Genomic DNA, 27,848 nt, shown 5'->3' with positions numbered 1-27,848 from the left:
TTCATGTTCACATCTCATGCATTGTAGCAGAGATACATGTACACAGTTGATGCAAGTTTTGGGAACGGTAACTCAAAATATAGAGTTTGCCTAAAATAAGAGTATTGGGCACGTTTGAAGTTCTGCCTAGCTATTCAGCATATTGAAATTTATGTTGAAAAATGTGTAAAAATCACTATAAGGATACAGGAGAACTCAAACAGTATTGATATCAATGTACACTGGGAACAGATAGAAAGTGTCTACTTCATTTATTAAACTGCCATAATTTTAAGCACAATAGTTGTTTAATTGGTCTCTCTTTATATTCAGCCACGTGAATTAGAACCACAGTGAAGGATAGGAACATAGGAAACCACTTGTGGATTCGCTGCATCAACTGGGTAGTTCTCTGTTGGCCACACTGACATTAAAAATATTGCATGTTTCAGCCTTCTTTCTTGTATCTTGTTTTAGAGGAAGTCATGTTGGCAGAAGAGGACAAGAATGCAGAAGATAAGTGTGCTTTGGATGGTAAGTGTATATTCTGTTAATTGCAGCATGATGAAGAAAGAAAGTGGTTTTAATGTTGTTCGAAGGATTCTAGATTATTTAAGTCTTAAGCAGCCACTATTTTAATATAAATGTTCTGTACATAAAACCTCCTGCAGATATTTGTCATTCAAAACTAACTTTTGCCAATAACATGCTACTAGAGACCTGGAATTTCATTTGTCACTAATGTGCGTAGATTTACTGTGGCATACTTCTAATAGCCATTGTGTCAAACAGTCAATGTTTAGCTGCAATCCTAGATGATACATTTCAGGGTTGACTGTTGGTTGGGATGTTGGGTTGGGGGGAGGTGTTAGTTGGTATCACAAGCCGATCCTACTCCTCAAAATCTAAGCACGTACTTTACAGCAGAATAACTGGATAGCGATCAGATTTGGGAGTATTGTCTAATTCAGTTTCATTTGCCTAGCACTGACAAAAATTTTGGAGATCTTTCTGCCACTTTTGTCAACATCAGCTCACATAACATGACCGGGGATCAAGCCTGAGACTTCCGAGGTCAGCCTGGTCCATTCTGTGTGGCATTATTAACAAAACCACCAAGAAACCGTGGCACATATATTTGACCAATGACTGTTTCGAGCAATTAAGGGTACTTTAATAGCAAAATGCTCATTACATCCCTTAAGCTTAAACAGTAATTTGCAACTTGACTTGAGGTCAGCTGCATTGACATATGAGTATCCTGAATCAGTGCAACATTAGAACAGTACCGCCACTCTGAGGAGATTTGTTAAAAGCAAATAACCGTAATTCTTCTGACATAATCTTCCAGTCATGATTTTATTTCAGCTGAAGCTGCCAATATTAGTCTAGTGCTCTGGGGAAGGCAGAGATAAAGATTAATTCAGGTTATTCAAGAATATTACCATTCTTATTAACAATGCAGTTCTGGTAATGCAAATTTGAACTTGTGTGTGCATATATAAAACATTTATTGTCTCTCGGGGCAAATAATCATTCTACATTAGTTGGGAATCACACATTCTGTTCAGCTGAAGGGCAATAACTTGAATAATTTCGATGTGAGACGGTGGTGAAATATTTGTTTTATTATAATTCCTAAAAATGTGAGAGAAATGTCATAAATTAATAAAACAGATGTACAATACACAAACAATTCTTATGACCCAGCAGCATTATTCCAAAAGCATGGCCTCTAAAATGTAAGAGGAGGCCATTAACCCAGGATTTGGTTTATTGTTTGCTTCATCTTGAAATCTATTTCTTTGCATGAATTTCACCACTTGAGACCTAATTACACAAGCCACCCAACTCTGTGTTTTGAGAACTGAGACTTTGTATTGATTAAAGCACTTAATCTTCACAGTCAGCCTTCGAGTTTTGAATATAGGGAAGATAAAGGTGAAGAATAGAATTGCATTATTCCTGCAATCTGTGAACTCAAAGGGATCTTCAGCAAAAATGTATGATTATCATCACTTGTGATCTTTATTTACTGCATGAAAAACTATTGGCTTTGTTGAAAGCAAGACTAAAGGTCCTAGATTGAAAACTAAATGGGCTGGCAGTAGGAATAGGAATAGAGAAATGTGTAAAATTGTTGGAAAGCTTTTACAGGCAGCTCTGAATGCAATTGACAAGAACTAGATATAGTCTCTATGAATAAGTGAATAAGATAAACAGGAGATCTGCTCCTCCAGTTAGCAATGCTTAACCAAAGAGGGTGACTGGTATCAATATCTAACATGATTTGTTTGTCTCAATTAATTGCTAGACTGACAATTAACCCTGAATTGGAAACTCCAACTCAGTACTAATCTCTGATTTAGAAAGAGTCTTGAGATTAAGATTAAGAATTTTGTAAGATTAAGATGGTGTTAGACAGATTGATAATGCAGTAACACTTGGTTGTTTACACAGTTTTAAAAAGAGCAACAACGAAAAAGAGTAAGAATGACCTGATTAATGCTGAAGAGGGAGAAGATCATTTCACAGATATTTCCTCTGTGGGTGAGTGATAGCCTTTGAAACCTTTTAACTGTAATTTGAGATGCCATTGGGAGCAGAGGATGGGTGGATGCGTACTTATGGTGGGCGTTTGTTAGAGGTTGGGAGATGGGTGGGAATGTGTGGTTAACATTATACTTAAAAGAGTTTTGGTGCCGATATGTGGCATTTTATAAAGTACATTTTTAGCTTTGACATATTCTGTTTATGATTATAAGTGAAACCATTCATGTTAGCAAAATTATACTCCAATTAGTCAGGAAATCCATTAGTGAGGGAGGGACAGGTTAGAAGTGAGGGGGATGGAGAGCTTGCATTCACTATTCCTGAGATTACTGCAGTCTATAGATAACTGCTTACTTACACGCTGAGTGTAGATTTATTGACTGTATTGCAAAGGACAGCCTGTGATGGACTAACTATTCCTTTCATCTTTAAATGGTTCTGAAGTACTATCCATTCTTGCCACTTTTATCAATCTGTTTTCTTCATTCCGTAGCATAATCAACCTGCCTCCTTATCTTTCTGTACGCTTCTTATTTCTTTTGCAAGGCTCTTATAAAGTTTGTTCATTTGTGTTTTGGTAATCCTGTTGTCCTGTTTGGCTGTCTTGCACTTTGTTCTTACCCTCCTGTACTGTCTTTCCTCTCAAATTTATAAATTTGCTTTGTTGATTCCTTCTTTCTAATATTTCCTCCTTTTGATTCATGTTGCATTTTTTTTTATCCTCAGCCTCTTTCATTAATCTTCTAACAAAGTTTGCTCTTCATTTCAAATTTCCAAAACCTGGTCCTCTGCGTTGAACTTAGGAATTGGGTGCTAGGAGCATACTACATTGATTCAGGTTGAACAAAGGAGTGAACGAGTTTCTCTGAGAAGGAAGCCAGGTTCAGTCTGGGCAAGACCTATTAGTTTAGCAGATTAGGCTGTGAAAACATGGGTGAAATATTTTGGCCCTCAGCTTCTCTGAGAGTGTTTGCATTGAACGTCCTTTAAAATTGAATACAATTTGCTAACAAATCAAACTTAGTCTGCTTAACTAAGTTATTTAAGTATTGTTAAACATTAAATGTATGCAGTTTAGAACAGCTTTATAATATAAAAAGTAATGTAGTCTACCACCATGTCACTTATCTGTCCCAACATCTATGTCCAAACTGAAATCGAAGCCTTTTATTGGTGTTATTGACCATAATTAATCTGCATTGTCCAAACTCTCCTGGTGTTATTAAATCTGTCCTTCACATTGCTTAACTATTTATTGTGGAGCAATGTTATTGTCAGGGGCAATGGCTATGCAAGCAAAGTGAGATATGTTTGTGCACATATATTTACATAGGCCACACGTTGCACATCAAACTTTCTGATACCGTCGATCTCTAGAAAACAAAAATGGAAGAAACACTTGTGACTTCAGGGAAGGTGCTCTAATTAACTATGAGATCTTATTTACAGCAATTAGATTTTGAGGCCCTTAAATGACAAAAAGTTACTTCGGGAACATACAATACATTGCTAACTGCATGCTTACAGCATTTTAGAACGGCCCATCCTCCAACTTACAATTGGTTAGGCTGTGGAGATAGGTTTGTTCAATTAACGTGTTGGGAGCACAGTTTATGAGTAAATTCAGAGGGATTTCATTTGTTCCTGTGGCACACTGGGATATGCTTATTCAGAATTGCCATGAGTATTACTTTAACAAAGTTGTTAGCTAACATATTTAAAGAGATATCTTCAATGAGAATGTTACAGAAAGTGACTCTACATGATTGTGTGAAACAATTAGCTGACACAAGAAATGGTAGAAAACCACCTGCTCATTGCTAAACAAGCTGCAGTTTTATAGATAAGGACCTGGATGTTTAGAGAGAGCCAGAAACTTTGTGGAGATGTCCAAGATCCAGTATCTAGACATTACTTTGGCAGTGATCCCGTTGGTAAACCAGAGTGTCACCCTCAGCATCCAATAAACTACTGTGAGCTTTCACTATCCTGCAGGTCAAAAACATATCTCAGTAAATAGATAGTCAGCCTAGTAATCCAGAATCTACACCAGACACACATTAACGAACAAAAATAAAAGTATCTGGAAAAAGAAATAACAACGTGTAGAGCTGGATGAACACAGCAGGCCAAGCAACATCAGAGGAGCAGGAAAGCTGACATTTCGGGCCGAGACCCTTCTTCAGAAATGGGGGAGGGGAAGGGGATTCTGAAATAAATAGAGAGGTGGGGAGGTGGATGGAACATAGTTAAAGGAGCAGATAGGTGGAAAGGAGACAGACAAGTCAAAGAGGCGGGGATGGACCCAGTAAAGGTGAGTGTAGATGGGGAGTTAGGGTGGGGGTTGGTCAGTCCAGGGAAGATGGACAGGTCAAGTCGGCAAGGATGATGTTGGTAGGTAGGAGGTGGAGGTGGGGCTTGAGGTGGGAGGAGTGAATAGGTGGGCGAAAGGACGGACAGGTTAGAGAGGCGGGGACGAGCTGGTCTCGTTTTGGAATGCGGTCTGGGGAGGGGAGATTTTGAAGCTTGTGAAGTCCACATTGATACAATTCGGCTGCAGGGTTCCCAAGCAGAATATGAGGTGCTGTTCCTGCAACCTTCAGGTGGCATCATTGTGGCACTGCAGGAGGCCCATGATGGACATGTCATCCAAGGATTGGGAAGGGGCATTTAAGTGGTTCACAACTGGGGGGGTGTAGTCATTTGTAGCGAACCAAGCGTAGATGTTCCACAAAGTGGTCTCCAAGCCTCCACTTGGTTTCCCCCAGTGTAGAGGAGGCCACATCTGGAACAACGGATACAGTATACCACATTAGCAGACGTGCAGGTGAACATCTGTTTGATGTGGAAGGTCTCCTTGGGGCCTGGGATGGGGGTGAAAGGTAAAGTATAGGGCCAGGTGTAGTACTTCCTGCGGTTGCTGGGAAAAGTGCCGTGTGTGGTGGGGCTGGAGGGGAGTTTGGAGCGGACAAGAGAGTCACAGAGAGAGTAAGGATGGGGAGGGAAACATGTCCTTGGTAGTGCGGTCAGATTGCAGATGGCGGAAGTGCCGGAGGATGATGCATTGGATCCGCAGGTTGGTGGGGTGATATGTGAGGACAAGGGGGATTCTGTTTTGGTTGTTATTGTGGGGAGGGGGTGTGAGGGATGAGTTGTGGGACATGTGAGAGACACGGTTGAGAGCGTTCTCAATGACTGTGGAGGGGAAGTTGCGGTCCTTGAAAAACAGGGACTTCTGTGAGTGGAATGCTGCATCTTAGGAGGAGATGTGGCGGAGGTGAAGGAATTGGGAATAGGGGATGGCATTTTTGCACGAAGGTGAGTGAGAGGCAGTTTATTCTCGGTAGCTGCAGAAGTCGGTAGGCTTGAAATGGATATTGGTTTCCAAGTGGTTGCCAGAGATGGAGGCAGAGACATCTTAAGATGAACTTAAGGTGAACTACTATCTCAGTATCTGGAAAAGCTCAGCAGCCCTGGTCGCATCTGTGAAGAGAAACCAGAGTTAACGTTTCGGCGCTGGTGACCCCTCCTCAGAACTGATGGTAGTTAGGAAAATGCTGGTTTATATGCAGAAGATAGGGGGAGGAATAGAGTAAGGAGTAAACAATAGGTGGGAATAGAGCCCAAAGAGACAGAATAGCATTTTGACAGACAAAGGAGTTGATAACAATCTGGTTAGGAGGGTGAATAGTTGTTAATGGAGACTGTTGTTGACTGACAATAGGTAGTGTCTGATGGCAGGCTATGTGATAACAAGGCCTGGTGCATGGGGTGGGGGGCTAGGACATGGGAGAGTTTAGGCCCTAAAATTATTGAACTCGATAGTGAGTCCGGAGGGCTACACGGCCCCCAAGCAGAAAATGAGGTGTTGTTCTTCCAACCAGTGCTGAGTTTCACTGGAACACAGCAGCAATTGTGAGACAGAGATGTAGGCCAGGGCACAGGGAGTGTGCTAAAGTGGCAGGAAACTGAAAGCTCAGGGTCTTTTTTGCAGGCAGAACATGGATGTTCTGTGAAGCAGTCATCCAGTCTTTGCTTTGTTTCCCCCATGTAGAGGAGACCACATTGCGAATACAGTAAACTAGATTTTGGGAAGCGCAGGTAAAGTGTTCCTTCACCTGGAAGGTATGGTTGGTGCCCTGGATACTGAGGAGGGAGGAGGTAAATGGGCAGGTGTTACACCTTTGGTGGTTCCAGAAGAATGTGCTTTGGGGCTGTTGGTAAGTGCTGGGATTGAAGGAGAATTGGACTAGGGTATCCCCGAGGGAATGGTCCCTGTCCAAGGTGGAAAAGGGAGGGGAGAGGTGTTTGTTCTGATGGTGGCATCTTACTGGAGGTGGTGGAAATGGCAGCTGATGATCTCATGGATGTGGATGCTGGTGGGATGGTAGGCAAGGACAAGGGGCAACCCTATTGCTGTTGTGGGAGGGAAGAGAAGGAGTGATGATGGATGTGCAGGAGATGGGTCTGACCTGGTTGAGGGCCCAGTCAACCACCATGCTGGGGAATCCTTGGTTGAGGAAGAAGGAGTACATTTCAGAGGCTCCCTTGTTGAATTTGGACTCATCTGAAAATATGTAATGGAGATGGAGGAACTGAGAGAATGGAATGAGTCTTTACGGGAAGCAGGGTTTGAGGATACATAGTCCAGGGCAGCTGCGGAAGTTGGTGGGTTTATGGTGAATATTAACGGCTAATCTACCTCCAGAAATGGAAACAGAGATACCGAGGAGGGACAGGGATGATCAGAGATAGACCAGGTGAAAGTGAGAGCAGGGTGGAAATTGGAAATCAATGAACTTTCCAGTCCCAAATGGGAGAGGGAAGCAGTACGTATAATATAATCGATATATCAGAGAAAGTGTTGGGGTGGGGGCCGGAATAGCACTGTAACAAGGAATGTTCTACATATCCCATGAAGAGAAAGGCATAACTAGGGCCCACACAGGCACCCATGGTCACCCCTCTCACCTGAAGAAAATGAGGTTAAGAGAGAAGTTTTTGAGGGTGAGAACAAGCTCAGCCAAGCAGAGGACGGTGTGTGTGGATAGGATCAGTTCAGGCCTTTGCTCCAGGAAGAAGTGGAGAGCCCTGAGGCCATCCTGGTTGGGGAATGGATATCTATGGTAAAGAGGAGGTGGCTGGAGCCTGCAAACTGGAAACTCTGAAACTGGCGAAAAGTGTCAAAGGAATCATGGATGTGCATGGGCGGGGTCTGGACCAGGCAAGAGAAAAGACTGGGTCAAAGTAGGAAGAGATGAAGAGTAGGAAATAGGACAGGAACAAGCTGAAACAATGGGTCTGCCCAGGTAATCCTGTTTGTGAATTTTTGGAAGCAGGTAGAAGTGAGCTGGGCAGGGCTGTGGGACTATCAGATTGGAGGCAGTCGGGTGGCGAGGGCGGGGGGTGATTGCCGGATGAAATTAGGTCAGTTATCACGGTTGATACAATGGCCTGATGTGCCATGGTGGGGTCATGGTCTGGGGGAGATAGGAGGAGGTACCTGAGAACTGGCTCTCAGCCTCTGCAATGTAAATGTCAGTATACCAGGCTATAACAACACCACTCTTATTGGGGCTTTAGAAGAAAGTCAGGTTTGGATATTAGCGCATAGAGTGCAGTCACTTCAAAGGAATATGGTTGGATTGGGTGATGGGGCCAGAGAAATTGCAGCAGCCAATGTCACTTCAACAGTTCTCAATGAACAGATCAAGTGCAGGCAAAAGGCTAGAGGGTGGGCTCCAGGTGGAAGGAAAGTGTTGGAAGTGGGCGAAGGAGTCTGTGGGATGGGGAGAGGACTCTTGCCCAAAGAAATTAGCACAGAGACAAAAATGGCGAAAGAAGAGTTTGGTGTCATGTTGTGCCCAAAATTCAATAAGATGGGGACACAGAGGAGTAAAGCTGAGGCATTTTCTGAGTACGGAACATTCAGCATCAGACAGCGGAAGGTTAGGAGGGATGGTGAATACCCAACAGGAGGTGGTGTTGGGGGAGGGGACGGAGTCAAAGGGAAGAGGAGGATAGGAAGATTTCAGTGAGCCAAGTTGTCCAATCTTGTGGACCTTGATGCCTGCGTGGAAAGGAAAATGTTTCTGATTAGCATGGCGAATGAGCGGAGGATGAAGTGGAACTGTAGATGGGTGCACCCTGAGCCAGCATGATGCGATGCTGTTGGACAGAAAGTTTGAGAGTGCGCCTGTGGCGCTGTATGGCACAGAGTGTGGATCACAGGATGTGGCGAGAACAGCTGTCCGTGGAATGTTGAATATCATGAACATATCTGTGATCCTGGGAGGATTCAAAGCATGGGGGTTGAAACTTCAGTTGGAATCCACATGGGGTGCACCTGAGCTGGAGGCAGTCAAAGAGGAATGAGATATGGCCCACTGTGCTCCTCCAATTCCATGCTGTATTATCTCTAGCTCCAGCATCGGCAGTTTTTACTATCTCTCAGACAGTCACTTGCAGTGGCTTTCCTTCCCATACCACTGTTTCTAGTGTCCCCTATGGAATTGTCCTTGGCCCCTTCCAATCTCTAATCTGAATGCTATCTCTTGGTAACAGCTTCAAAAGGCACGGTGTTAGTTTCCACCTGGGGCCTGATGATACCTAGTTGTTCCTTACCTCCACTTCACTTGACACCTCCACTGTTGCTAGGCGCTGTTATCAGGAGCCAAGAATGTTAGAAATCACTGTGGTAATAAATGCTGTACAAATGAATGAGGGGTTTCTAGCTTGAGTCTACATACATTCATGAGCTAATATATGGGAGAAGATGTTGTTGATGCTATTTAGTGAACACGATATTAATAGTTACTATTAAATCTGAGATGCAGTAAAAAGGGTAGGTACTGCTTGGTTAAAATATTCCAGTTTTGTGTGTATGTGATGAAAATGCATTTGTTGTGACATCATCAGTCTGTAGAGGATGAGTTTGAGGCGATGGCGTTTTGTGTGTGGAAGTGTGTGTCATTTATTTTGAAAAAAAGCATGCTACTAACAAACACCTGTTTTCCTGTGTTAATTTAAACATTGTGATGTGTAAACAATTGGTGTTTATGTGTGTGATTTAATGGAGGGTTGATAATAATTGAGGATATTGATGAATTCTTCTAACGCTGTTCTGTATGAGTCCAAAAACCTCATATATCAACACAAATACAGAAGGTATTATTACAAAGTGACTGGATTATTGAATAAGCAAGTAAGTAAGAATGAAAAAGTAGCCTTCAAGAATATCTCACTCAGAAACCTGAAATAGTTTTGTTTTATTTTGACCCTGGTTCAATCCTTCCTGTGCATACTGATTTTATCTCAGCTAGGAATGGTGCAAAAGGATTTGTTTTCCCTGGACGCATGAAGAGTTAAACAGTTCAGGATTATTAATCCAAGCTATTTGCCTATGTTCCCTATAGTGCAGATGTATATAAGAATTGCATAACCACAAGACTGAGTGCTACAATATTACCCTTCAAGTCTTTTTTATGACTCACTGGGGTAGAGAACTGAAAGTGAAGCCCTGCTATTTCCAGAGTCATCACAAAGGTTAGAAGTTTTACAAAGTATGTAAAATCCCTAATTTACTTGCCAGACAGACCCATGCTAAGAGAAAACACAGGGCAGGCTTCTAAACTTAACGAGAACTTCGATTTATTACAAATTTATAGATTCTAACGACCGACAAACTACAATCAACAGTTGACATATAATTCTATTAGTTTAAACTCACATTCCAAGCTCCAACACCCTTGGTCTTGGGTCTGCACTCTGTAACTGAATCCTTTCCTTCCTCACCCATAGACCATAATCAATAAGAATAGATGGCAACACTTCCTCCACGATAATCATCATCAAGACTGTATACTCAACCCCCTAATGTACTACTTATATTCTCACCATTGCATGGCTAATTCGGCCCCAACTCCATTTAAAAGTTTGCTGACAGCATCACTGTTGTAGGTCAGATCTCAAACAACAAACAGGTAGAGTAGAGGAAAGTGATAGAGTGTTTAGTGGTATGGTGTGACAACAACAATCTCTCCAATAACGTCAGCAAAATGAAGGAACCAGTCATTAACTTCGGGAAGTGAAATGGAGAGCACATTCCTGCCTACACCAAAGGTGCTGAGGTCGAGATGGTCAAGAGCATTAGGTTCTTGTGAGTGATGATCACCAACAATCTACCCTGGTCCACCCACGTCAATGCGATGGTTAAGAAAGCACAACAATACCTCTACTTCCTCAGGAGGCTAAGAAAGTTTGGCATATCCACAAAGATGCTTACCAATGTTTATAGATGCACCATCACATCACAGTGTGATATGGCAACTGTTCTTCCCCACACTGCAAGAAACTGCAGAAAGTCATAAACACAGCCCTGACCACCCAGCAAACCAGCCTTCCATCCATGGGCCCATCTAAACTTCCCACTGCCTCAGGAAAGGTCCCAACATAATCAAAGACCCCTCCCACCGGGTTATACTCACTTCTACCTTCTTCCGTCAGACAGGAAGTACAAAAATTTGAATAGAGATACAACCAGATTCAAGAGCAGCTTCGTCTCTGCTGTTACGAGGCTTTTGAATGGGCGTCTTAATTGTAACTGTTGATGTACGTAGAGGTTAGGACAGTTACCTCAAAACTCCAAGGACCCTGCTTCAGTTCCACCCTCAGGTGACTGGCTGTGTGGAGTTTACACATTCTCCCAGTATCTGCGCTTGTTTCCTCCAGATGCTCTGGTTTCCTCACACAGTCCAAAGATGTGCAGGTCCATGCTAAATTGCCCACAGTGTTCAGGGATGTGCAGGCTATGTGGGTCCCCCATAGGAAATGCCGGATTACAGGGATAGGGTAAGGGGGTGTGTGCCTGGGTGGGATGTTGTTCAGAGGGTCAGGATGAACTTGATGGGTTAAAGGGCCTGCTTCCTTGCTTCATGGGTTCTATGCTTCCATGCCTCTTGCTGCGACTGTAACAGCGTATTCTACACTCTATTGAGAACATTTTTCATGGAATCTTCGTACATATGACAACAATAATTGAAAGAAACTCCCTTTTGAACTCCTTTACACAAAAATGCATTCAGACACATTCAGACAAAAAGCACTGGTTTTGTGGGTGGAACAGAAATAACAAAACTGGGAAGCACCTCAACCGCCTCAAATCACATAATTTAATAAGATGATTTTTTGCTTGCCAGGATTTTTTTGTTCTTCAATTTATATTTTTATATCAACCTGCACACTATGTTGTGACATACCTTTGGCGTAGGTGAGACTGGAACTCAAACCCGCTGACCTGGAGACAGTGACACTACAATTGCACCACAACAGCCCTCTTTCTGTTTTTCAAACCAATATTTTCTAATCAACCCATTTGGAAATGGTATTACACCCTGGAGCAGGTGAAGCTTGAACCCAGGCCTCCTAGCTCAGACGTAGGATCACTAACACCACACAGCAAGAGGTCCTCTTCATGTTCTTCAATCTGTTTTCACGAGATTCTTTTTCACCTGTTTGCAAAAGCACAGATAACTGGTCTCTTAACTACAAAGTCTCTTGGTTTCTGGTTAAAAGTCATAACTTACAGCAACTGTTTGGAAAAATAACCTGGCCTTTTTCAGGGTTTAGGTAAAAGGTGCACTGTCTGTCCTTGCAATAGTCTGAGACTTCTGGTGGTATCATTCACAGCCACAAGCTGCTCAGCTACCAGGAGTCAATCAGACAGTTGTTGATGTGGAGGTGCTTGTGTTGGACTGCGGTGGACAAAGTCAGAAGTCACATGACACCAGGTTTTAGTCCAATGGGTTTATTTGAAACCACAAGCTTTCAGAGTGCAGCTCCTTCATCAAGTAAAGGAGCAGTGCTTTGAAAGCTTGTGATTTCAAATTTGGGAGGGAAGCAAGGACCCAGGAGAGAAGCTAGCAATGAAGTGAAGATCAGAAATGGAGCTTAAATGTGAGAATGGGGTCTGGTAGGGGAGGAAACAAGGCCTAGAGGGTAGGATGGGAGAAATGAAGCTTGGGGCAGTGGACAAGGCCCAATGGAGAAGATGAAATGGGCATGGAGCAAGTCAGGAGATGAGGCCAGGCGGTCAGGCTGGGGTGAGACAATGCAGGGTAGAGCAAGCCTGAAGACTATGTAACAAAGTGAAATCAAGTGGAAGGCAAGACCCCTTTCCCACTGCCAGGCCAAAAGGGAAGAAGTGTCTGGGCTGCAGTTAGTGTAGTACAGGATACTGTTTTGTAATGGTGACACAGCTCATTAATGATGCCAAATGAAAATCATCATGTAACATGGGAAGACAGGCTCAAAGAATGAATGACTTGAAAAGAAAATAACGTGAAGTGGAGCAACATCAAATGGGGATTAACTGCACTTGCATTGAAGACATTAAAGAGAACTTGCTTTGGTGATGATTCATGAAGTGGATCCCTGAAGGGGTTGTCTAACAAGAGAAGTTTGAGCAGTTACGTCTATGGTCATAGAAGTTTGGAAGAATGAGAGGTGATCTTATTGAAACATAATATTCTCAGGGATTTTGATTCAGTGGTTACAAAGAAGTTTCTCATTACAGGCAACTCTAGAAATCACAGGACTCATGTTCAGATAAAAAGAGTTTAAAAATGACAGGAAGAGGAATTTCTTTCTTCAGGGTTGTAAACCTTTGGAATTCTCTCCCAGGTGAGCTCAGGAGGCTGCATCATTGGATATATTCAACAGAGTTAGGCAGATATTTGATACAAGGGAGTCAGGATTTATGGGGCACAGACAGGAAAGTGGAGTTGAGTCCACAGTAAGATAAACCATAATCTTATTGAATGCAGACCAGGGTCAAAGGACCAAATGGCCTGCTTCTGTTCTTAAATACTATGCCGTGGAAGTTTGCACTGTTAAGCTGCAAAGATGTAGAATCATAGAATCCCTATAGTGTGGAATCAGACCACTCAGCCCAGCAAGTCCACATTGACCCTCTGAAGAGCATCCCATCCAAACCCAAGCCTATAACTTTGCATTTCCCATGGCCAATCCACCTAACCTCCACAACTTTGGACTGTGGGAGGAAACTGAGCGCTTGGTGGAAACCCACGCAGACGGGGGGAGAATGTTCAAACTTCACACAGACAGTCACCCGAGGCTGGAATCAAGCCCAGGTCCCTGGTGTAGTGATGTAGTTGTGCTAACCACTGAGTCACCGTGCTGCCCTGAGTAAGATGAGATGTTGAGTATGCTCCATTGCTCAGCTACTCTGGTAAGCCAATGTTATAGACTTTTTTAGCAGGGCCACAGAGTGGCTCCTATCTCTGCCGTAAACCTGCCTAGCACACAAGTTGCCTGAGTCTGGCCACAGAGGCCCACAGTAGTGCATCGGGGTAAGTTGCCTTGTGAGTCGGGCCCAGGGTTTTGATTGAAAATTTCTTCAGGTTGTGGAGCCAGAAAAGCATGAACAACAAATCCTGTATTGATCTTAGGAACCAATCTGCATTTGACTGTCTGGATGATTTTTACTCTAAATGCAAATAAGGAAATAACTGTTTGTGAAAATCAAAACAGTGCGAATTAGAGTGAAGCAAGTGATGGAGTCTGAGCTATTTAGGACAGGGTTAGGAAAGGGGAGATTTATATGAGAGAAGATTACTGAGAGAACTTCAATTAGGCTTATTCACATAAGTGCAGAACTATTACAGCGCAGAAGGAGGCAATTCAGCCCATTGTACCTGTACCAGCTTTTCAAATGAGCATCATTACATAGTGCGAAACTCCTGCTTATTCTTGCAAACTTTCTATCCAAATAATCATCCAATGCCTTTTTAAATGCCTCAATTGAACCTGCTTCCACTATATCTCCAGGCAGTGCATTCCAGACACTAACTACAAAAGACATAGGGACAGAGTAATACAGGACGGAAACAAGCCCTTTGGTCCAACCAATCCATGCCAAGCATAATCCCAAATGAAACTAGTCCCACCTGCTTGGTCCTGACCCATATCCCTTCAAATCTTTCCCATTCATGGGCTTATCTGAGTGTCTTTTAAACATTGTGCCTATTGACATCCACCACTTCCTCAGGAAGTTCATTCCACACGTGAATCACACTCTGTGTAAAAGATTTGCCCCTCATATCTTTTTTAAATGTCTCTCCTCTCACCTTAAAAATATGCCTCCTAGTCTCGAAATCCCCCATCCTAGGGAAAAGACTTCTACTGCTAACCCTACCTATACCCCTCACAATTTTATAAACCTCTGTAATGTTATCTCTCAATCTCCTGTGAAAAATGTCCCACCCTATCCAGCCTTTCTTACTAACTCAAACCTTCCATACCCAGAAACATCTTCTGAGCCCTCCCTAGCTTAACAATATGTTTCCTCCTACAGGATGACCAGAACTTGACACAATACTCCAGAAGGGGTCTTACCAATGTCCTGTGCAACCACCCAACTCCTATTCTCAAAGGTCTGAGCGATGAAGGCAAGCTGGTAAATGCCTTCTTAACCTCTCTGTCTATGTGAGACCCAAATGTCCTTGTTTCTTTTGCACATCAGTTTAAATCCACGCTTACTCATTCTTATTCCTTTTACTAGCAGGAGCAGCTTCTCCTTCTCCACTTTATCCAGCCCATTCATGATGTTTAATGTTATTGGGTGTGAAGGTTAACAGTACACAAGCAGCTCATGTCTGGCCTCATAGAGACAAGCCTCCTGGAAAGTTGAGCCTTCCTGTTCATCAAGTTGATTGCAGCCAAGAGGTGATCAAGAAACACACTGCTGATTGGCTGTACTCAGCCACTCATGTAGAAAGCATGACATATGTCTCAACTGCTCTTCTCGAGGACAGTCTGCCCCTCTTAAAAAGTTCTATAGAAAGCGGACTCAGGCTGCTGTAGCAATGTCAGGACAGAAGAGGACTGACAAAACAGTAGCAGGGCAGAACAAGAGGTTGGCAAATGTGATGCCACAGCCTTCGTGATGGAAGCCAAATGAAGGAGAGTGATCATGGTTCCACTAGGGACCAGGAGGCCCCTGAACACATCACAGAAAAATGATAGCCAGGATAGTCAATTTCTGGAGCCTGTGCTACAGCTAAAAAAATGCTGTGAGTCAATCATACAACTAATTCGCATGTTCATAGGTTAATAGTTCTGACCAACTCACCTTCAGAAGGATAATATTAGCCTTGGAGGAACTGCAGTATTATATTTACTCTACCCAGCCTCTAATGGTTAATTTGAAGGAGAGATTAAACAAACTAGGGTTGCAATCCCTCAATTTAGAAAGTCAATGGAGATTTGCAAGACATTAAGGAGGACAGATAGGGTATATTAGAAAAATTATTGTCATTAGGACTAGAGGTCATAATCTAAGAATTAGATCCAGAGCAGGAAACTGTTCTTTATGTAAATGGTAATAGGAGTTTGGAATTTACTTTCGTAATAGCTATTAATGCTAAATCACTTGTTCATTTTAAAACTGAAATTCATAGAGTTTTGTTCATCAATGTTATGAAAAGAGGTATAGACCAAAGTATATTGAGCTAGGCCATAGTTCAGCTGGCGGAAGAAGCTGGAGGGACTAAATAGACTATTCATATTCCAATGTTTGTAAGTCGGCTTTCAAAGCTATTTGACATCTATTTCTGCTGCTCACATGGTTAGCAACATTACATTCCCACTCACCCTTACATACACCGGTGTGGGACACACCACAATATTCTGGATGGCATTTTTAGAATTTAAGGCTTCAGCACTAATAATACCACAGAACTAAATGTTGTGACCCAATTTTAACAAACATTAGACACCCTCTAAAAGTGGACCAATGCTGAATTAAACAGGCAAATTATTTTCATGATGCTGCATTTTCCTATAATGCCCCCTTACTTTACCGCAGTTCGTTTTGACTGAGTGTGACAGTTGTTGAAGGTGCAGTGTGTTGGCTTAAATAGCATGATAAGAAAACTTACCTTTAAATCAAGAACAGAAAATTGGTGGTACTAAAAATGATCCAAGAACTAATTTATTTCAGTTCTGAATATACCAAGCTTCTTATTGGAACTAATATTTGTACTAGGGCTAAAATAAGACAAATGCAAATATTTGCCTCTTTATTTGCAATACAAGGAACTTTTCCCTTTAAACTTGATATGACTACATGCCACCTGCTATAACATTGAACGATGTAAATGGAAAGATTATGGTTCCAATCTCTAGTGTGAGTGGAATTTAGCCTCTGTGATAAATTAGATGTCACAACTGGGATCCACATCCCCGGTCTGGGATGGACATTGAGAACCAAATAGACATAAATTAAGTAAATATTTTAATTGCTACTAAAAATATTCCATGAAAGGCATCAGATATAGCAACAAAAACTGAATGATTTGAACAATGCTGGCATTAGCAGACAGCGTTGGCTGTCTTGTCTTATACATAAAGACTCATGGTGAAGCAGGCTGCCAAAGTTGAGGTAGCTGCGTTCAGGAAAGAGCCAGCACATTCATGAGATGAGAGAAAAATACTGAAGAGAAAATAAACATATTTTCTCATTAGCTCAAAAAGGTCCAGAAGCCAAAAATAAGGAAAAGTTGGAAATTAAAGCAACCAGACCAACAGACAGAGACTATCATCATATCATATCATGCTTAAGTTGAAACTAAAAGCAGCATTCTAAACCATCAGATAAGCAACGTGTCATTGGAAATGTAGATGGACCCTTTGGATGTCCTTTTTAACTCTTAAGGCAGAGAAGGAGATGATGAAAATCTAAGATAATATGCTAGGTCAGTTATGATAGAGATTGCATGCAGCATGATCTCTGGGTTTGTATTTTAAAAGAAAAGAAGACAGCGCATTTTGTCAAAAAAATGTTTTTGTTTTTTTTAAAAAAGAGCTGCACTTTTCCCTTTTTTTTAAAGGAGCTGGAGCGGATCCGAAGCCTGCAGCAGTTTCTGTAGATGACGCCAGCAGCAGTTAGTGTTATTTTAATTATTTCTGCATCTCATATCATCAACATTTCATTTTTGGCTCTTTTTTTGATCCACCTGTGTGATTTGGTGACACTATTGGTAAAATGCATAGAGTCCCATCCATCAAATTACTTCAATGTAACGCTGCAGCGCCATTATCCAATCTGTGTTCTCCACAGCAAGACTCCCTATGTGAGTGTGGATTAAGTAAATATTTTTAACATGTTTTTTATTGTTGATCGATTGTTTTGTTTCATTACCTTCATCTTGCCCCTGTCTTTTGATAACTGGTTTCTGTTCAGAAACCAATCATTAACGTTAAGCCAGAATTGGAGGTAAAATGGAAGAAATAGAAGCAGGAGTAAGCCATTTGGCTACTTAAGTCTGCTGCAGCATCTGATAAGATCTTTGCTGATCTGATTGTTGCCTTAATTTCACTTTCCAACTTTCATCCTTGACTCATTGTACATCACCATCCCTTTCCTTCTGCTTGTCTCCACATCTACAGAGCAGTGGTTGAATTTTGTAAAATTAGTTCCTGTTCTTCAATGGAATGATTTTGCTAATGTGCATGGCACAGATCAGAGTGAGCACTATTAAACTTTGACCATCATATCAATTTTAATGAAGTGAAACTAGCGGCCTATTGTTTCCTGGTTTCAGCCTGTCAACCTTGATAAAACTGAAACTACATTTGGGTCTTTTCAGCTTGAGGGAACAGTCCATGACTTTCGTGAGCTATTAAAGACATGGGGGAAGACAGATGAAACTTTTCTTTAAGGGTACGACAGGAAGTTGTGATCTTTCGTGAATTTCATTATTCTGTCTAAAATGGCAGAGAATGTCAGTTGGCTCACACAAGTAACTCTCAAAATAATGAGTCCAACTTCATAATATGTTTAAAATTTTCCACCTGTATGCAACTCCTGTCAGTTTATCCATTTATAAATCACTGTGTCCGCACTTGTAATGGAAATGGTCTCTGTAAAATCATCCTGTAATTACAATCTCCAGCCAATGGATACACTGAAACATGGTAAACCAAAGTACACACAGGGTGTTCTAATGAAAGCATAACACTTCAGACAGAATATCTGTTCATCCTGCCCCAATTGCCGAATTCATCTGAAAGCCACACTTGTTCCTCATTGTATGTGTACAGTGCCATAGTGTGTTGTATCATTACATGCAATGTTTTCAAATTACAGTTGCAACAGCAAATATGCAGTTCAGGCTTCCCATCGTTTTCTTCTTTACACTTTGAGATTACAGTTTAAATGTAAAAAATACTAATATTAACAAATTAAGATTAATCATGTGGACTCCCCTCTGTTGTTAATTCACTCATACTTTATGCTAAATCATTTAGGTTATCCAGTAATTCAAATAAAGCATCTGAAACAAAATAACACTCACAGCGTTTTTTTCTTGAACACAATTCACATTGGAATTGCGCCATCATTTGAATAGCTGCAGCAACTAATTAGTGGAAAGATACTGTATTGAAAATGGTAGTATGGTGAACTGTCCACTTGTGTGACCATGCATTATTAAGTAGAAAGCCAACTCAGATCACCTACCCTGCAGTAGGCTGAAAGTCTTATCCAGCAGAATTTAAGAAAAAAAGGCATCAAATTTTAATTGGAGGAGAACGTCAGTGATTTCATTCTAGAGTATTGTTTATGTTTTTACTTGCTACTTCCTCTACCACTCAATTTCATATTTCTTTGGATGTTTTTTTTGCCTGTCTTCTGCGGCAGTCTCCCTTTCTAAGACCTGTTGGAAGACTGCACTAGCAAATTGTTTGGTTTATTGCTATTAAGATGCATTTGCTTGAAAATGTTGTTTGAAATTTGACACAACGCATTAATGGCACCAACTGGGTACCAGTGGAGTGTAAATTTGCTACTTCAATCTATTGTTACCTATTAAGCTTTCCAGACACATTTTCTGTGCATCAAGTTGAGCATCCACAAAAAAAATCACGTCTGTAGTAACAGGATAACTAAGAATGTGTTCTGGAGTCTGTAACAATCCTCTGTCAGAATAATTTTTCTTTGAGAATCATCACTGAGATAATTGCATACAAACACCAGCTCATCATCTCAATTAGCTATAAACATTTCCTGCTTTTAACCAGAATTGATCAATGAACTCCTTATCTTTACGACTGAGATTCTTGAGAAATTGACAGCCTGATAAAAATAAGTAACAAAATCACTCAGTTTGCTTTTGAACTAAGTTAAATATTCCAAGTAATGTGTTACCATAGCAACCAATGAGAACTTGCTGTGGGAATATGCAAATTTGAATCTTATTGTGGAAACAAGGTAGTGTGATGGATATTACGTAATGATGTAGGGGGTTTCGTGGCCTCTTTTGGGCAGTTTAATTATACTTACAGTTTTGACTGTTTTAGATCCTACGTATTAAAATGTGCAAGTTTTTACACAAGAAAAATGCACATCAGAACTAAATACTACAGAGGCATAAACTGAGTTCATCCCTGTGATAAACACTTACCGTTTGCTTGTCTTACTAGAGGATTCTTCCCAAGAGAGAAGAAAGACTGGAGATACTTTATTAGTCAGATATGCTGCCAATTTTCCAAACACTGTCTCTTGCACTAATTTTGGAAGCCTTGCTACTTATCCAGAAATGTTGCACTATATCTGGGTAATAGAAAATAACTATTGAACAGCATGAGAATGAGATGTCATCCTTTCTTACAAACTTCCTGCTGCTTGGCATAAAGAAAAGTCTTATTGGAATACTCAGTATTTTCTTTCTTTATTGCCATCAAACACATTGAGCTCAATTGTGACTATGATTAGATGCAGGGTAAAAATAAGGCAGAAATAGGCCATCCAGCTGACCTGAGTTCTGCCTGAACACAAAGTCAACCATATGTCCAAAGATTTGTTGAGACTTTGTTAATTGCCAATTTCCAAACCGAGGTTGATTTGTTTTTATTAGACCGGACAATAAAGGTAACATAATCAAAGAGGACAGATGGATTAAACTGCGTATTGTCGATGGTTTAACAAGTAATGGAACAGGCTGGAAGGGCAGAATGGCCTATTTCTGTTCCTATGGCTGAGAACCTCAACTTGCAGCCACACAACATGTACTATGTCCTTTGTGAGATCCATTCCTCAGCACAGTTGCAATTCAGGAAATGTGGTGAGACTGGCAACCTAGTACCAATTGATCCTCAGTCATGAGCTGCATTACACTGTTTATTGTGCTCACTCAGAACTGACCAGCAATTGTCCAATTGTCATTTCATTTGGGAGATGGAGATCCATGAGGAGACTTCCATTCCAACAATGGTGGGTTGAATTCATTCAACCATGTATTTCCAAATCAAGCAGCAGGCTTGAATATATTTTCATCACAACATTGCAGTCATTTGGCCCTGACCAGATGCTGTCTGCAATCAACTTTCATCCAGAAGCCAGGAATATAAGCAGCACTGTTTTTTAGAGAATATCTGATTGTTTATCTAGAGTTATTCTCATGACCTTCAATTCTACCGCCAACCAGATAATTAAAGAGTCATTTGTGCAAATTGATGCTGTCATGAATAATTAACTGACAGTAGTTTGTTAAAAAGAGAGTGAATGAATAATTATGCTTATTTAAAGCAGAACATTTTAAGAGCCACGACTAAATAAGTAGTCACAAATCATTTTAAATAATATTATATAAAAAGGAGTCCCTGGTCTCCAATACATTTGCTGCACAGTATTCCAGTTAATATATTTAACTTTAACATTCAGATAAACCAATGGACTTGAAGTTTTGTAAATTAAACTTTTACAGAGAACATCACCGACTCTTTTGATACAATTACAATAACATCACATTTTATAATTTTAATTTACTTTCCGTTTCCCAGGATTTACCCGACCTAGCCTGAAAAGTGTTAAAAATGACAGCTCCTCCTATTTTCGGAGGAAGGAGAAAAGATTTCGTTTCTTCATTAGACGCATGGTGAAATCACAGAGTTTTTACTGGATTGTCCTCTGCGTGGTGGCACTTAATACACTCTGTGTTGCAATTGTCCACTATGACCAGCCAGTGTGGCTCACTGAGGCTCTATGTAAGTATGCAAGACAGTAATTTTTAGCTATTTGTCAAATATATTTTCATGTTGCTTCTGTTTGGTTCAATGATGTTTATAGAGATATTTTCATTGATCCTGGCAAAAACTGAGGCCTCAGTACACCTCAATGTTGATATTGTCTCTGCATGTAAAGAGGGAATCCACTTTCACTATGACATTTATGACTTAATATTTTTCAGTAATTTACTCATTCCAGGAAGAGTAGCATACACAAACTCCTACATCAGGTATTTACTTGCTATGTTGTATGCTGCTTGAAACAAGAAAGTGTCTCACATAACAGTGGGGGCAGGTAGCTAAAGAGTCTAGCACAATCCACTTTTCCAGCTGATGATTCGTCAACAACACTCATACACACACACAAGTGCAGACACACTCACACAGACATATGCACACACAGACACATTCAACCAAATTCTCTCTCAGTCACACACACACAGTCACACAAAATCAACTCACAAAGATAGATGTTAGTCAAGGGCAATGCCTTGGCCAATCAAGATCAGCAGCCTGCTTTAAAATGAATTGATATTGAATTTAGCAGGTAACTGTCAGTCATCATCCAATTGGCGCATTCTCCATTACAATATCCCTGCTGATCTCAGTTCATTTTCTGACCAATCATCTTTATTCTCTCATAGAGTATAAATAATTTTCCCTTTGCATTGCTAACTGTTAAGCATTGTACTGAAGAATGGAAGTTGAAAAGCTTCAATAAAGTGTGTCTTTTCTTCATCAATACTCAAATTGCGCTTCATATATCTTTGTAAAGTTTTTGCATTTGACTTTTATATTCCTACCCAACTTACTTCAGTCATGTTACTCCCAATTTAGAAATACATAATTCTAAAAGTTAATGTGAGAAATTATGAAGAGCCTATTTTGGCACAAAGTTGGCTCGATTATAGAGCAGTTGAAAAAGGAACTGTTGCAATTTTCAATATTAAAACAAGTAAACAGTTGAAGGAGAGGAAATTACAGGCAATGGGGGAATGAGCGGAGAAGTAGGATTGGTTTTGATTGCTGGAGCAGAAGGGTGACATGGAGTCCATTAACAAGTTGACCTGTACACAAGTTAGAATACAGTACGTGGCTACATAGAGGAGCTGTAGAGAGCCATACAGCTGTAAAGCTTATTAGTTATTATACACCAGGAAACAGTTGCAAGTGGTTCCCCTGATGAGTTGCTATTATGTAAACTATGTTGCATGTTTGTAATGGACTGTGTAAAACATTAACAAACAATTTTTGTTTCAGATTTTGCTGAATTTGTTTTCCTGGGGCTTTTTCTGACTGAGATGTCACTGAAAATGTATGGTTTGGGACCAAGAACATACTTCCATTCTTCATTCAATTGTTTTGATTTTGGGGTAAGGATGCAATTGTGCGATTGCAGAAAATAGAAATACTATTTGGCAGAGCTCACCATCTTAAACATGTGTTGTACAATGTTTTTGCAGGTGATTGTTGGCAGTATTTTTGAGGTAATCTGGGCTGCTGTGAAGCCAGGTACTTCCTTTGGCATAAGTGTTCTCAGAGCACTTCGCCTGCTCAGAATCTTCAAAGTAACCAAGTAAGGAGGATATCAGTTGTTGTGAACTTCTTTTCAGTTTCTTGTAAAATATTATCTTGGAAATAAAAGATAATTGTTATTTGCAGTGCAAGGTTTCTTTTTTGGTTCAAGCTGTAGATTTTGTAAACTCTAACACACTATAATGTACATTTATTACAGCTTTGTTCCATTCTGCACCAGATTCAGTTCTTTACTGTGCCAGTTTATGTATGAATTTTGAACAATTCAGTTGTTTCTCCTGTGAAGATTTTATTAGTTTTATATTCATTGCATCAGTTGATATTTGTTCCATTGGATAACATAAGTGAGAAGATGGCAAGACATTTTATTGTCATCAGTAAACAGTTTGCTGATTGTGTAATTTGTCTTGTTGCTGGAAATAGCCAGTTATATGAATATATTTACATCTAGGCATCCAATATCCATCACAGACTTTCTGGCTACATGAACAAGCAACATAAGAATTGTAGAGTTGTGTACATACTCAACAAGAATTATATCCTTATTTGAACCTGGGATAAAAACATGAAATCCAAAATGAGAAAAGGCCATTTGGCTCATCAAAAATACCAAATCCAAAGTTAATTTGTGATTATTCCAATAAGTAGTTCCCCAATCATCATTGCCATCAACATGACCTCTTTCAGGAAAGATCACTGTTTTCACCCTAATATGGAAAATAAAAATCAAGGAGCAGGGTTATGGGGGATGGGTCTGGGTGGGATGCTTCAAGGGGTGGTGTGGACTTGTAGGGCCGAAGGGCCTGTTTTCACACTGTAGGGGATCTAATCTAATCTCTCTCCCATTAGCTAAATTCCTCAACATACATATAAGGGTCCATTTACCTTTCTAAAAGTATTAATTGACCCTAATTAAACTTCATTTTTGACAGCCAGTTCCACATGCCCACTATCTTATGGGGTTGAGAAATATTGTCCTGCTAAATATTATTTCGATACTGATATGACAGGTCCCTCATGCAAGTCACTTCAGTAATCCACAGTACCACATAAAATATCTTACTATAATATAATCTTTGCAGTTGGACATTTATCGAACAAAGTAACAAACACACACCTTTCTATTAAACTCATAGCATCTGTAGTGCCTTGCAGCACTTTGATTCATACAATCTTACATTGTTGAAGGAGACCATGCAGCCTATGCCCATGAGAGACGTGAGTTCTGTTCATTATTCACAAGTTGAACATAAGCCTTAAGCACTTTATTGCCTTGCAGCGTTAATCTGAGTTCCCAAATCTTTCCAATTTTAAGCCATTTAATAATCCATTTATTCTGTAAAAGTCTCTTTAAAATTCATAATATGAAGAAACATAAGAGGATGATCATTATTTATCCAATAACTCATTCAGAATTCAGTAAAAAGATTTTTAAATTTCTTTTAAGCATTTTATTTTAAGATTGAACTCATAGAAAAATGGACAATATTTATTTAAAAGTGTTCATGATCCGGAAAGATACTAAAAGAGTATCATTGTTGTTAGTGTTTTATTAAGATTTTTTTTTCCTCTTTGTAGGTACTGGAATTCATTACGTAATCTGGTAGTATCTTTGCTGAATTCCATGAAATCTATCATCAGCCTGCTATTCCTGCTTTTCCTGTTCATTGTAGTCTTTGCCTTACTTGGAATGCAGCTCTTTGGAGGACAGTAAGTATGCTCAAGTCCAATATGAATTTAAGATCAGATTTTTTTGTAATCATTGGGTAACGTAAATAAAAGATGAACTGCTGAACTATAAGACTAGGAAGATTGAAAAGGGAAGGACAGCAGAAGAAATCATATGGAGATGAGAGGCTTACATGCCTGTACTCTGTTAAGAAGACCAACTGAGGGTATAGGTCGGGACTTTCCAATGAGGGCCCTGAACCCTAAAGTAGGATGGCAAGCTGAAGTGTTGAGGTCATGAGTAACAAGACAGCAGTGGTCACCATGAGCTCTGACTGAGGTGTAACTATCAAAGAGGTCTCCAACATGCATGACTCCTCACTCTCGCAGATCTCCCTCTCCATGCTACAGATCTTACTTGGGCCATGATAATTTTCCAGCCTTAAAATGGGGTCACAGTCAGGAAAAATTTGGGGAAGCACTGATGTATGTTGTATCTCCTAAGGAAATATAGGCTCAGTTATCACCCGGTGTAAGTGTAGTCCAGTGAACAGTTAAAGTGGCTGTGAGGCAGGCAAGAAGTAGCTGCCTGTTGGACAAAATTACACAAAATAGATGTACCATCAGGAAACCACGGGAATAGTTGTTGGCACAAGGTAAATGGTTGGGATGATTTAGTAAGGGAAATCAAAGTCTGGAGAATAGAAGCAAGGGCCAGAAGAAGCATAAGATTTTCTTCTGCTATCCATTAAGAATGCCTGCACTTCTTAGCCCACAAGAAGCAGACAAGATTTTATTTCAAATTTCTAACCCTGCCTTCTGATGCTTACAAGTTTAGCTTGACTGGATTTGTCACAGCTGTTTCTAGCACTAAAATAGCAGATCCTCCCTTTTAATCCCTTTATAGTCCAGTTTCCATATGAGAAGGAGGAGATATAAAGTATCTTCCAAAGCTTCACTGTAGAGTTAAAGTGCAATAAGTTTTATTTCCAGAATAGGGATCTATGTACAGACATGGGAAGGAATAAGTGAGCTGATATATTTTCACTTGAGGAACAAAAGAAAACAAAATTTCATGGAGCCTATGATCAAAGACTCAGTTAAAAGATAAGAGATACTTAGCAGTTGAAAGAATGAGAAAGCTGGCAATCTTGTTGGTCATGTCATATATTCACAGTGCTATTTAGAAAACATTTCCAATGCTTTGAGAATGAATTCATAGCTTAAGGTAGAGGTTGTCTTTTACCAAATTCAATTACATACAAGCTAATAGCCTTCCATCTTTTATGGGTTCTCATGCATGTTCTAAAAATCCAGAGCGAATGGTGTCACAACACAAATGAATCTCACGTGATCCCCCATTTGTCTGCACGGCCTGCTTACCACGGGCACTTCCATCATTAAAACCGTTCAACAGGTTTTGTCTGAGAACCACACTGTGAATCAATGTTATTACTAGACTGCTGTGGGAACTTATATTGGGCTATAGCAGTAAGCCAAACCACTACAAGTGTTAAACAATGGAAAAAGGTGCTAACTCAACTGTGGTTCTGGTTCATCTCTAGGTTTAATTTTGAAGATGGAACCCCACCGACAAATTTTGATACATTTCCTGCTGCAATTCTTACTGTGTTCCAGGTAACACAAATGTGTCTTTTCTGAGTGAACTAAGTTATTTTAAAATCGTTTCTACTTTTTAATTGTGTCGTATTTATTGCTCACTTTTGCTTACAATTAACTTGCAATGAACACAAATCGTAAACTACATTTCTTGTCATGACTATGGATCACCTGTGGACTTGACTGATTTTCTGGGTTTTACACACTCGCTGCCCGCTCTGATAATGAGAGTAGACATCTGCAATTAATCAAATGTGCACAATTCAGAATATTAAGCATGGAGCTACTAATTTGACTCAATTGATGGTGTTGTGCTGAGGGAAAGCAAGGACACTACAAGTGACTGCAGAGCTTCTGGGTCACTAACACCACACATTAGCCATGCTTCTTGCTTCCGATTGCTTTTCAGTGATCTCTGCTGAAAAGCAATGATGTGACATGAAGTAAAAATAAGGACCAGCTGTAATGGCCTTACAGTTAGAAAGCCTTCTCATTCTATGAGGAATATCTTTTGTTTGAGAAACCAGAGAGCTCAGCTAGCTTACTAAACTATTATACAATAGGGAGAGTGTATTGCGAGGGAAAGGAAGACATATGAACCCAAAGTCTGATGAATCTGCACATTTGATTAATTCACGCTACAACAAAAGCCTCTGCTTAAAAAATTAAGTTATGAGAGAATTAGTACATCATTTTTGTGTTAATTGTACACCTATGTATGATTACTTAATATAAATGATCAAGTCAATGATTGTATCATGCTGGCTAAACTTAGAAAAAACGATACAACATCATAATGTTGACTATTTTAACAATCTCGGGTCAGTATCTTTCAATAAGACTGACATTTTTAGCCTCGATTTAACATGGAAAAATCTGAAAGGCCTGACCAGATTATACAGTCATCTGTCAACTAAGGCCCCCATGCTGGAGGATGCCTCACCTCCAAGAGCTGTCTGTCTTTCAGAGGGCCATCAAATCTTCAGTTCCAGCAGCACCATGAAAAATAGGGCGGAGTTTAGGCCACTCAGCCCCTTGAACCAGCCCTGTCATTCAATGAGATCATTGCTGATCTCATTGTGACCTTAACTCCACTTTGCTGCCTGCTCCCAGTAACCCTTATTTCACTTGTCAATTAAAAATCTGTCTAACTCAGCCTTGAATATACACAGTGCTGCAGCCTCCAATCCTCTTTGGGGAGAGAGTTCCAAAGGCCAACAACTCCTCTGAGAGAAGAAATCCCTCCACATTTCGTATTAAAGGGGAGACCCCTTACTTTTAAACTGTTCCCCCATATGTACATTCCCCCCACAACCTCCCCATCCCAAAACAGGAAACATCCCCCCAGAATCTCTTCAAATGTCTGGCATTTCTCTACCTACTTACATTTTTATATGTACACTGAT

The 27,848-nt window shown here is 40.4% G+C and overlaps 1 protein-coding gene across 2 annotated transcripts in view; it reads left to right on the top strand.

Annotated features, from left to right (window-relative positions):
• cacna1ba (calcium channel, voltage-dependent, N type, alpha 1B subunit, a) overlaps positions 1–27,848 on the top strand; it is a 566,885-nt gene that overhangs the window by 368,618 nt on the left and 170,419 nt on the right. For both annotated transcript variants that reach the window (XM_059638405.1, XM_059638404.1), the window contains exons 9-16: positions 457–513; positions 2,440–2,529; positions 17,442–17,495; positions 21,394–21,597; positions 22,879–22,991; positions 23,082–23,194; positions 24,733–24,864; positions 26,388–26,460. In XM_059638405.1, the coding sequence (XP_059494388.1) occupies positions 457–513; positions 2,440–2,529; positions 17,442–17,495; positions 21,394–21,597; positions 22,879–22,991; positions 23,082–23,194; positions 24,733–24,864; positions 26,388–26,460 (836 nt within the window). The remainder of the gene's footprint in view (positions 1–456; positions 514–2,439; positions 2,530–17,441; positions 17,496–21,393; positions 21,598–22,878; positions 22,992–23,081; positions 23,195–24,732; positions 24,865–26,387; positions 26,461–27,848) is intronic.

This window comes from Stegostoma tigrinum, chromosome 29 (genome assembly GCF_030684315.1).
Source record: "Stegostoma tigrinum isolate sSteTig4 chromosome 29, sSteTig4.hap1, whole genome shotgun sequence".
Taxonomy (NCBI): Eukaryota; Metazoa; Chordata; class Chondrichthyes; order Orectolobiformes; family Stegostomatidae; genus Stegostoma; species Stegostoma tigrinum.
This window is presented reverse-complemented; position numbering and strand designations above follow the sequence as displayed.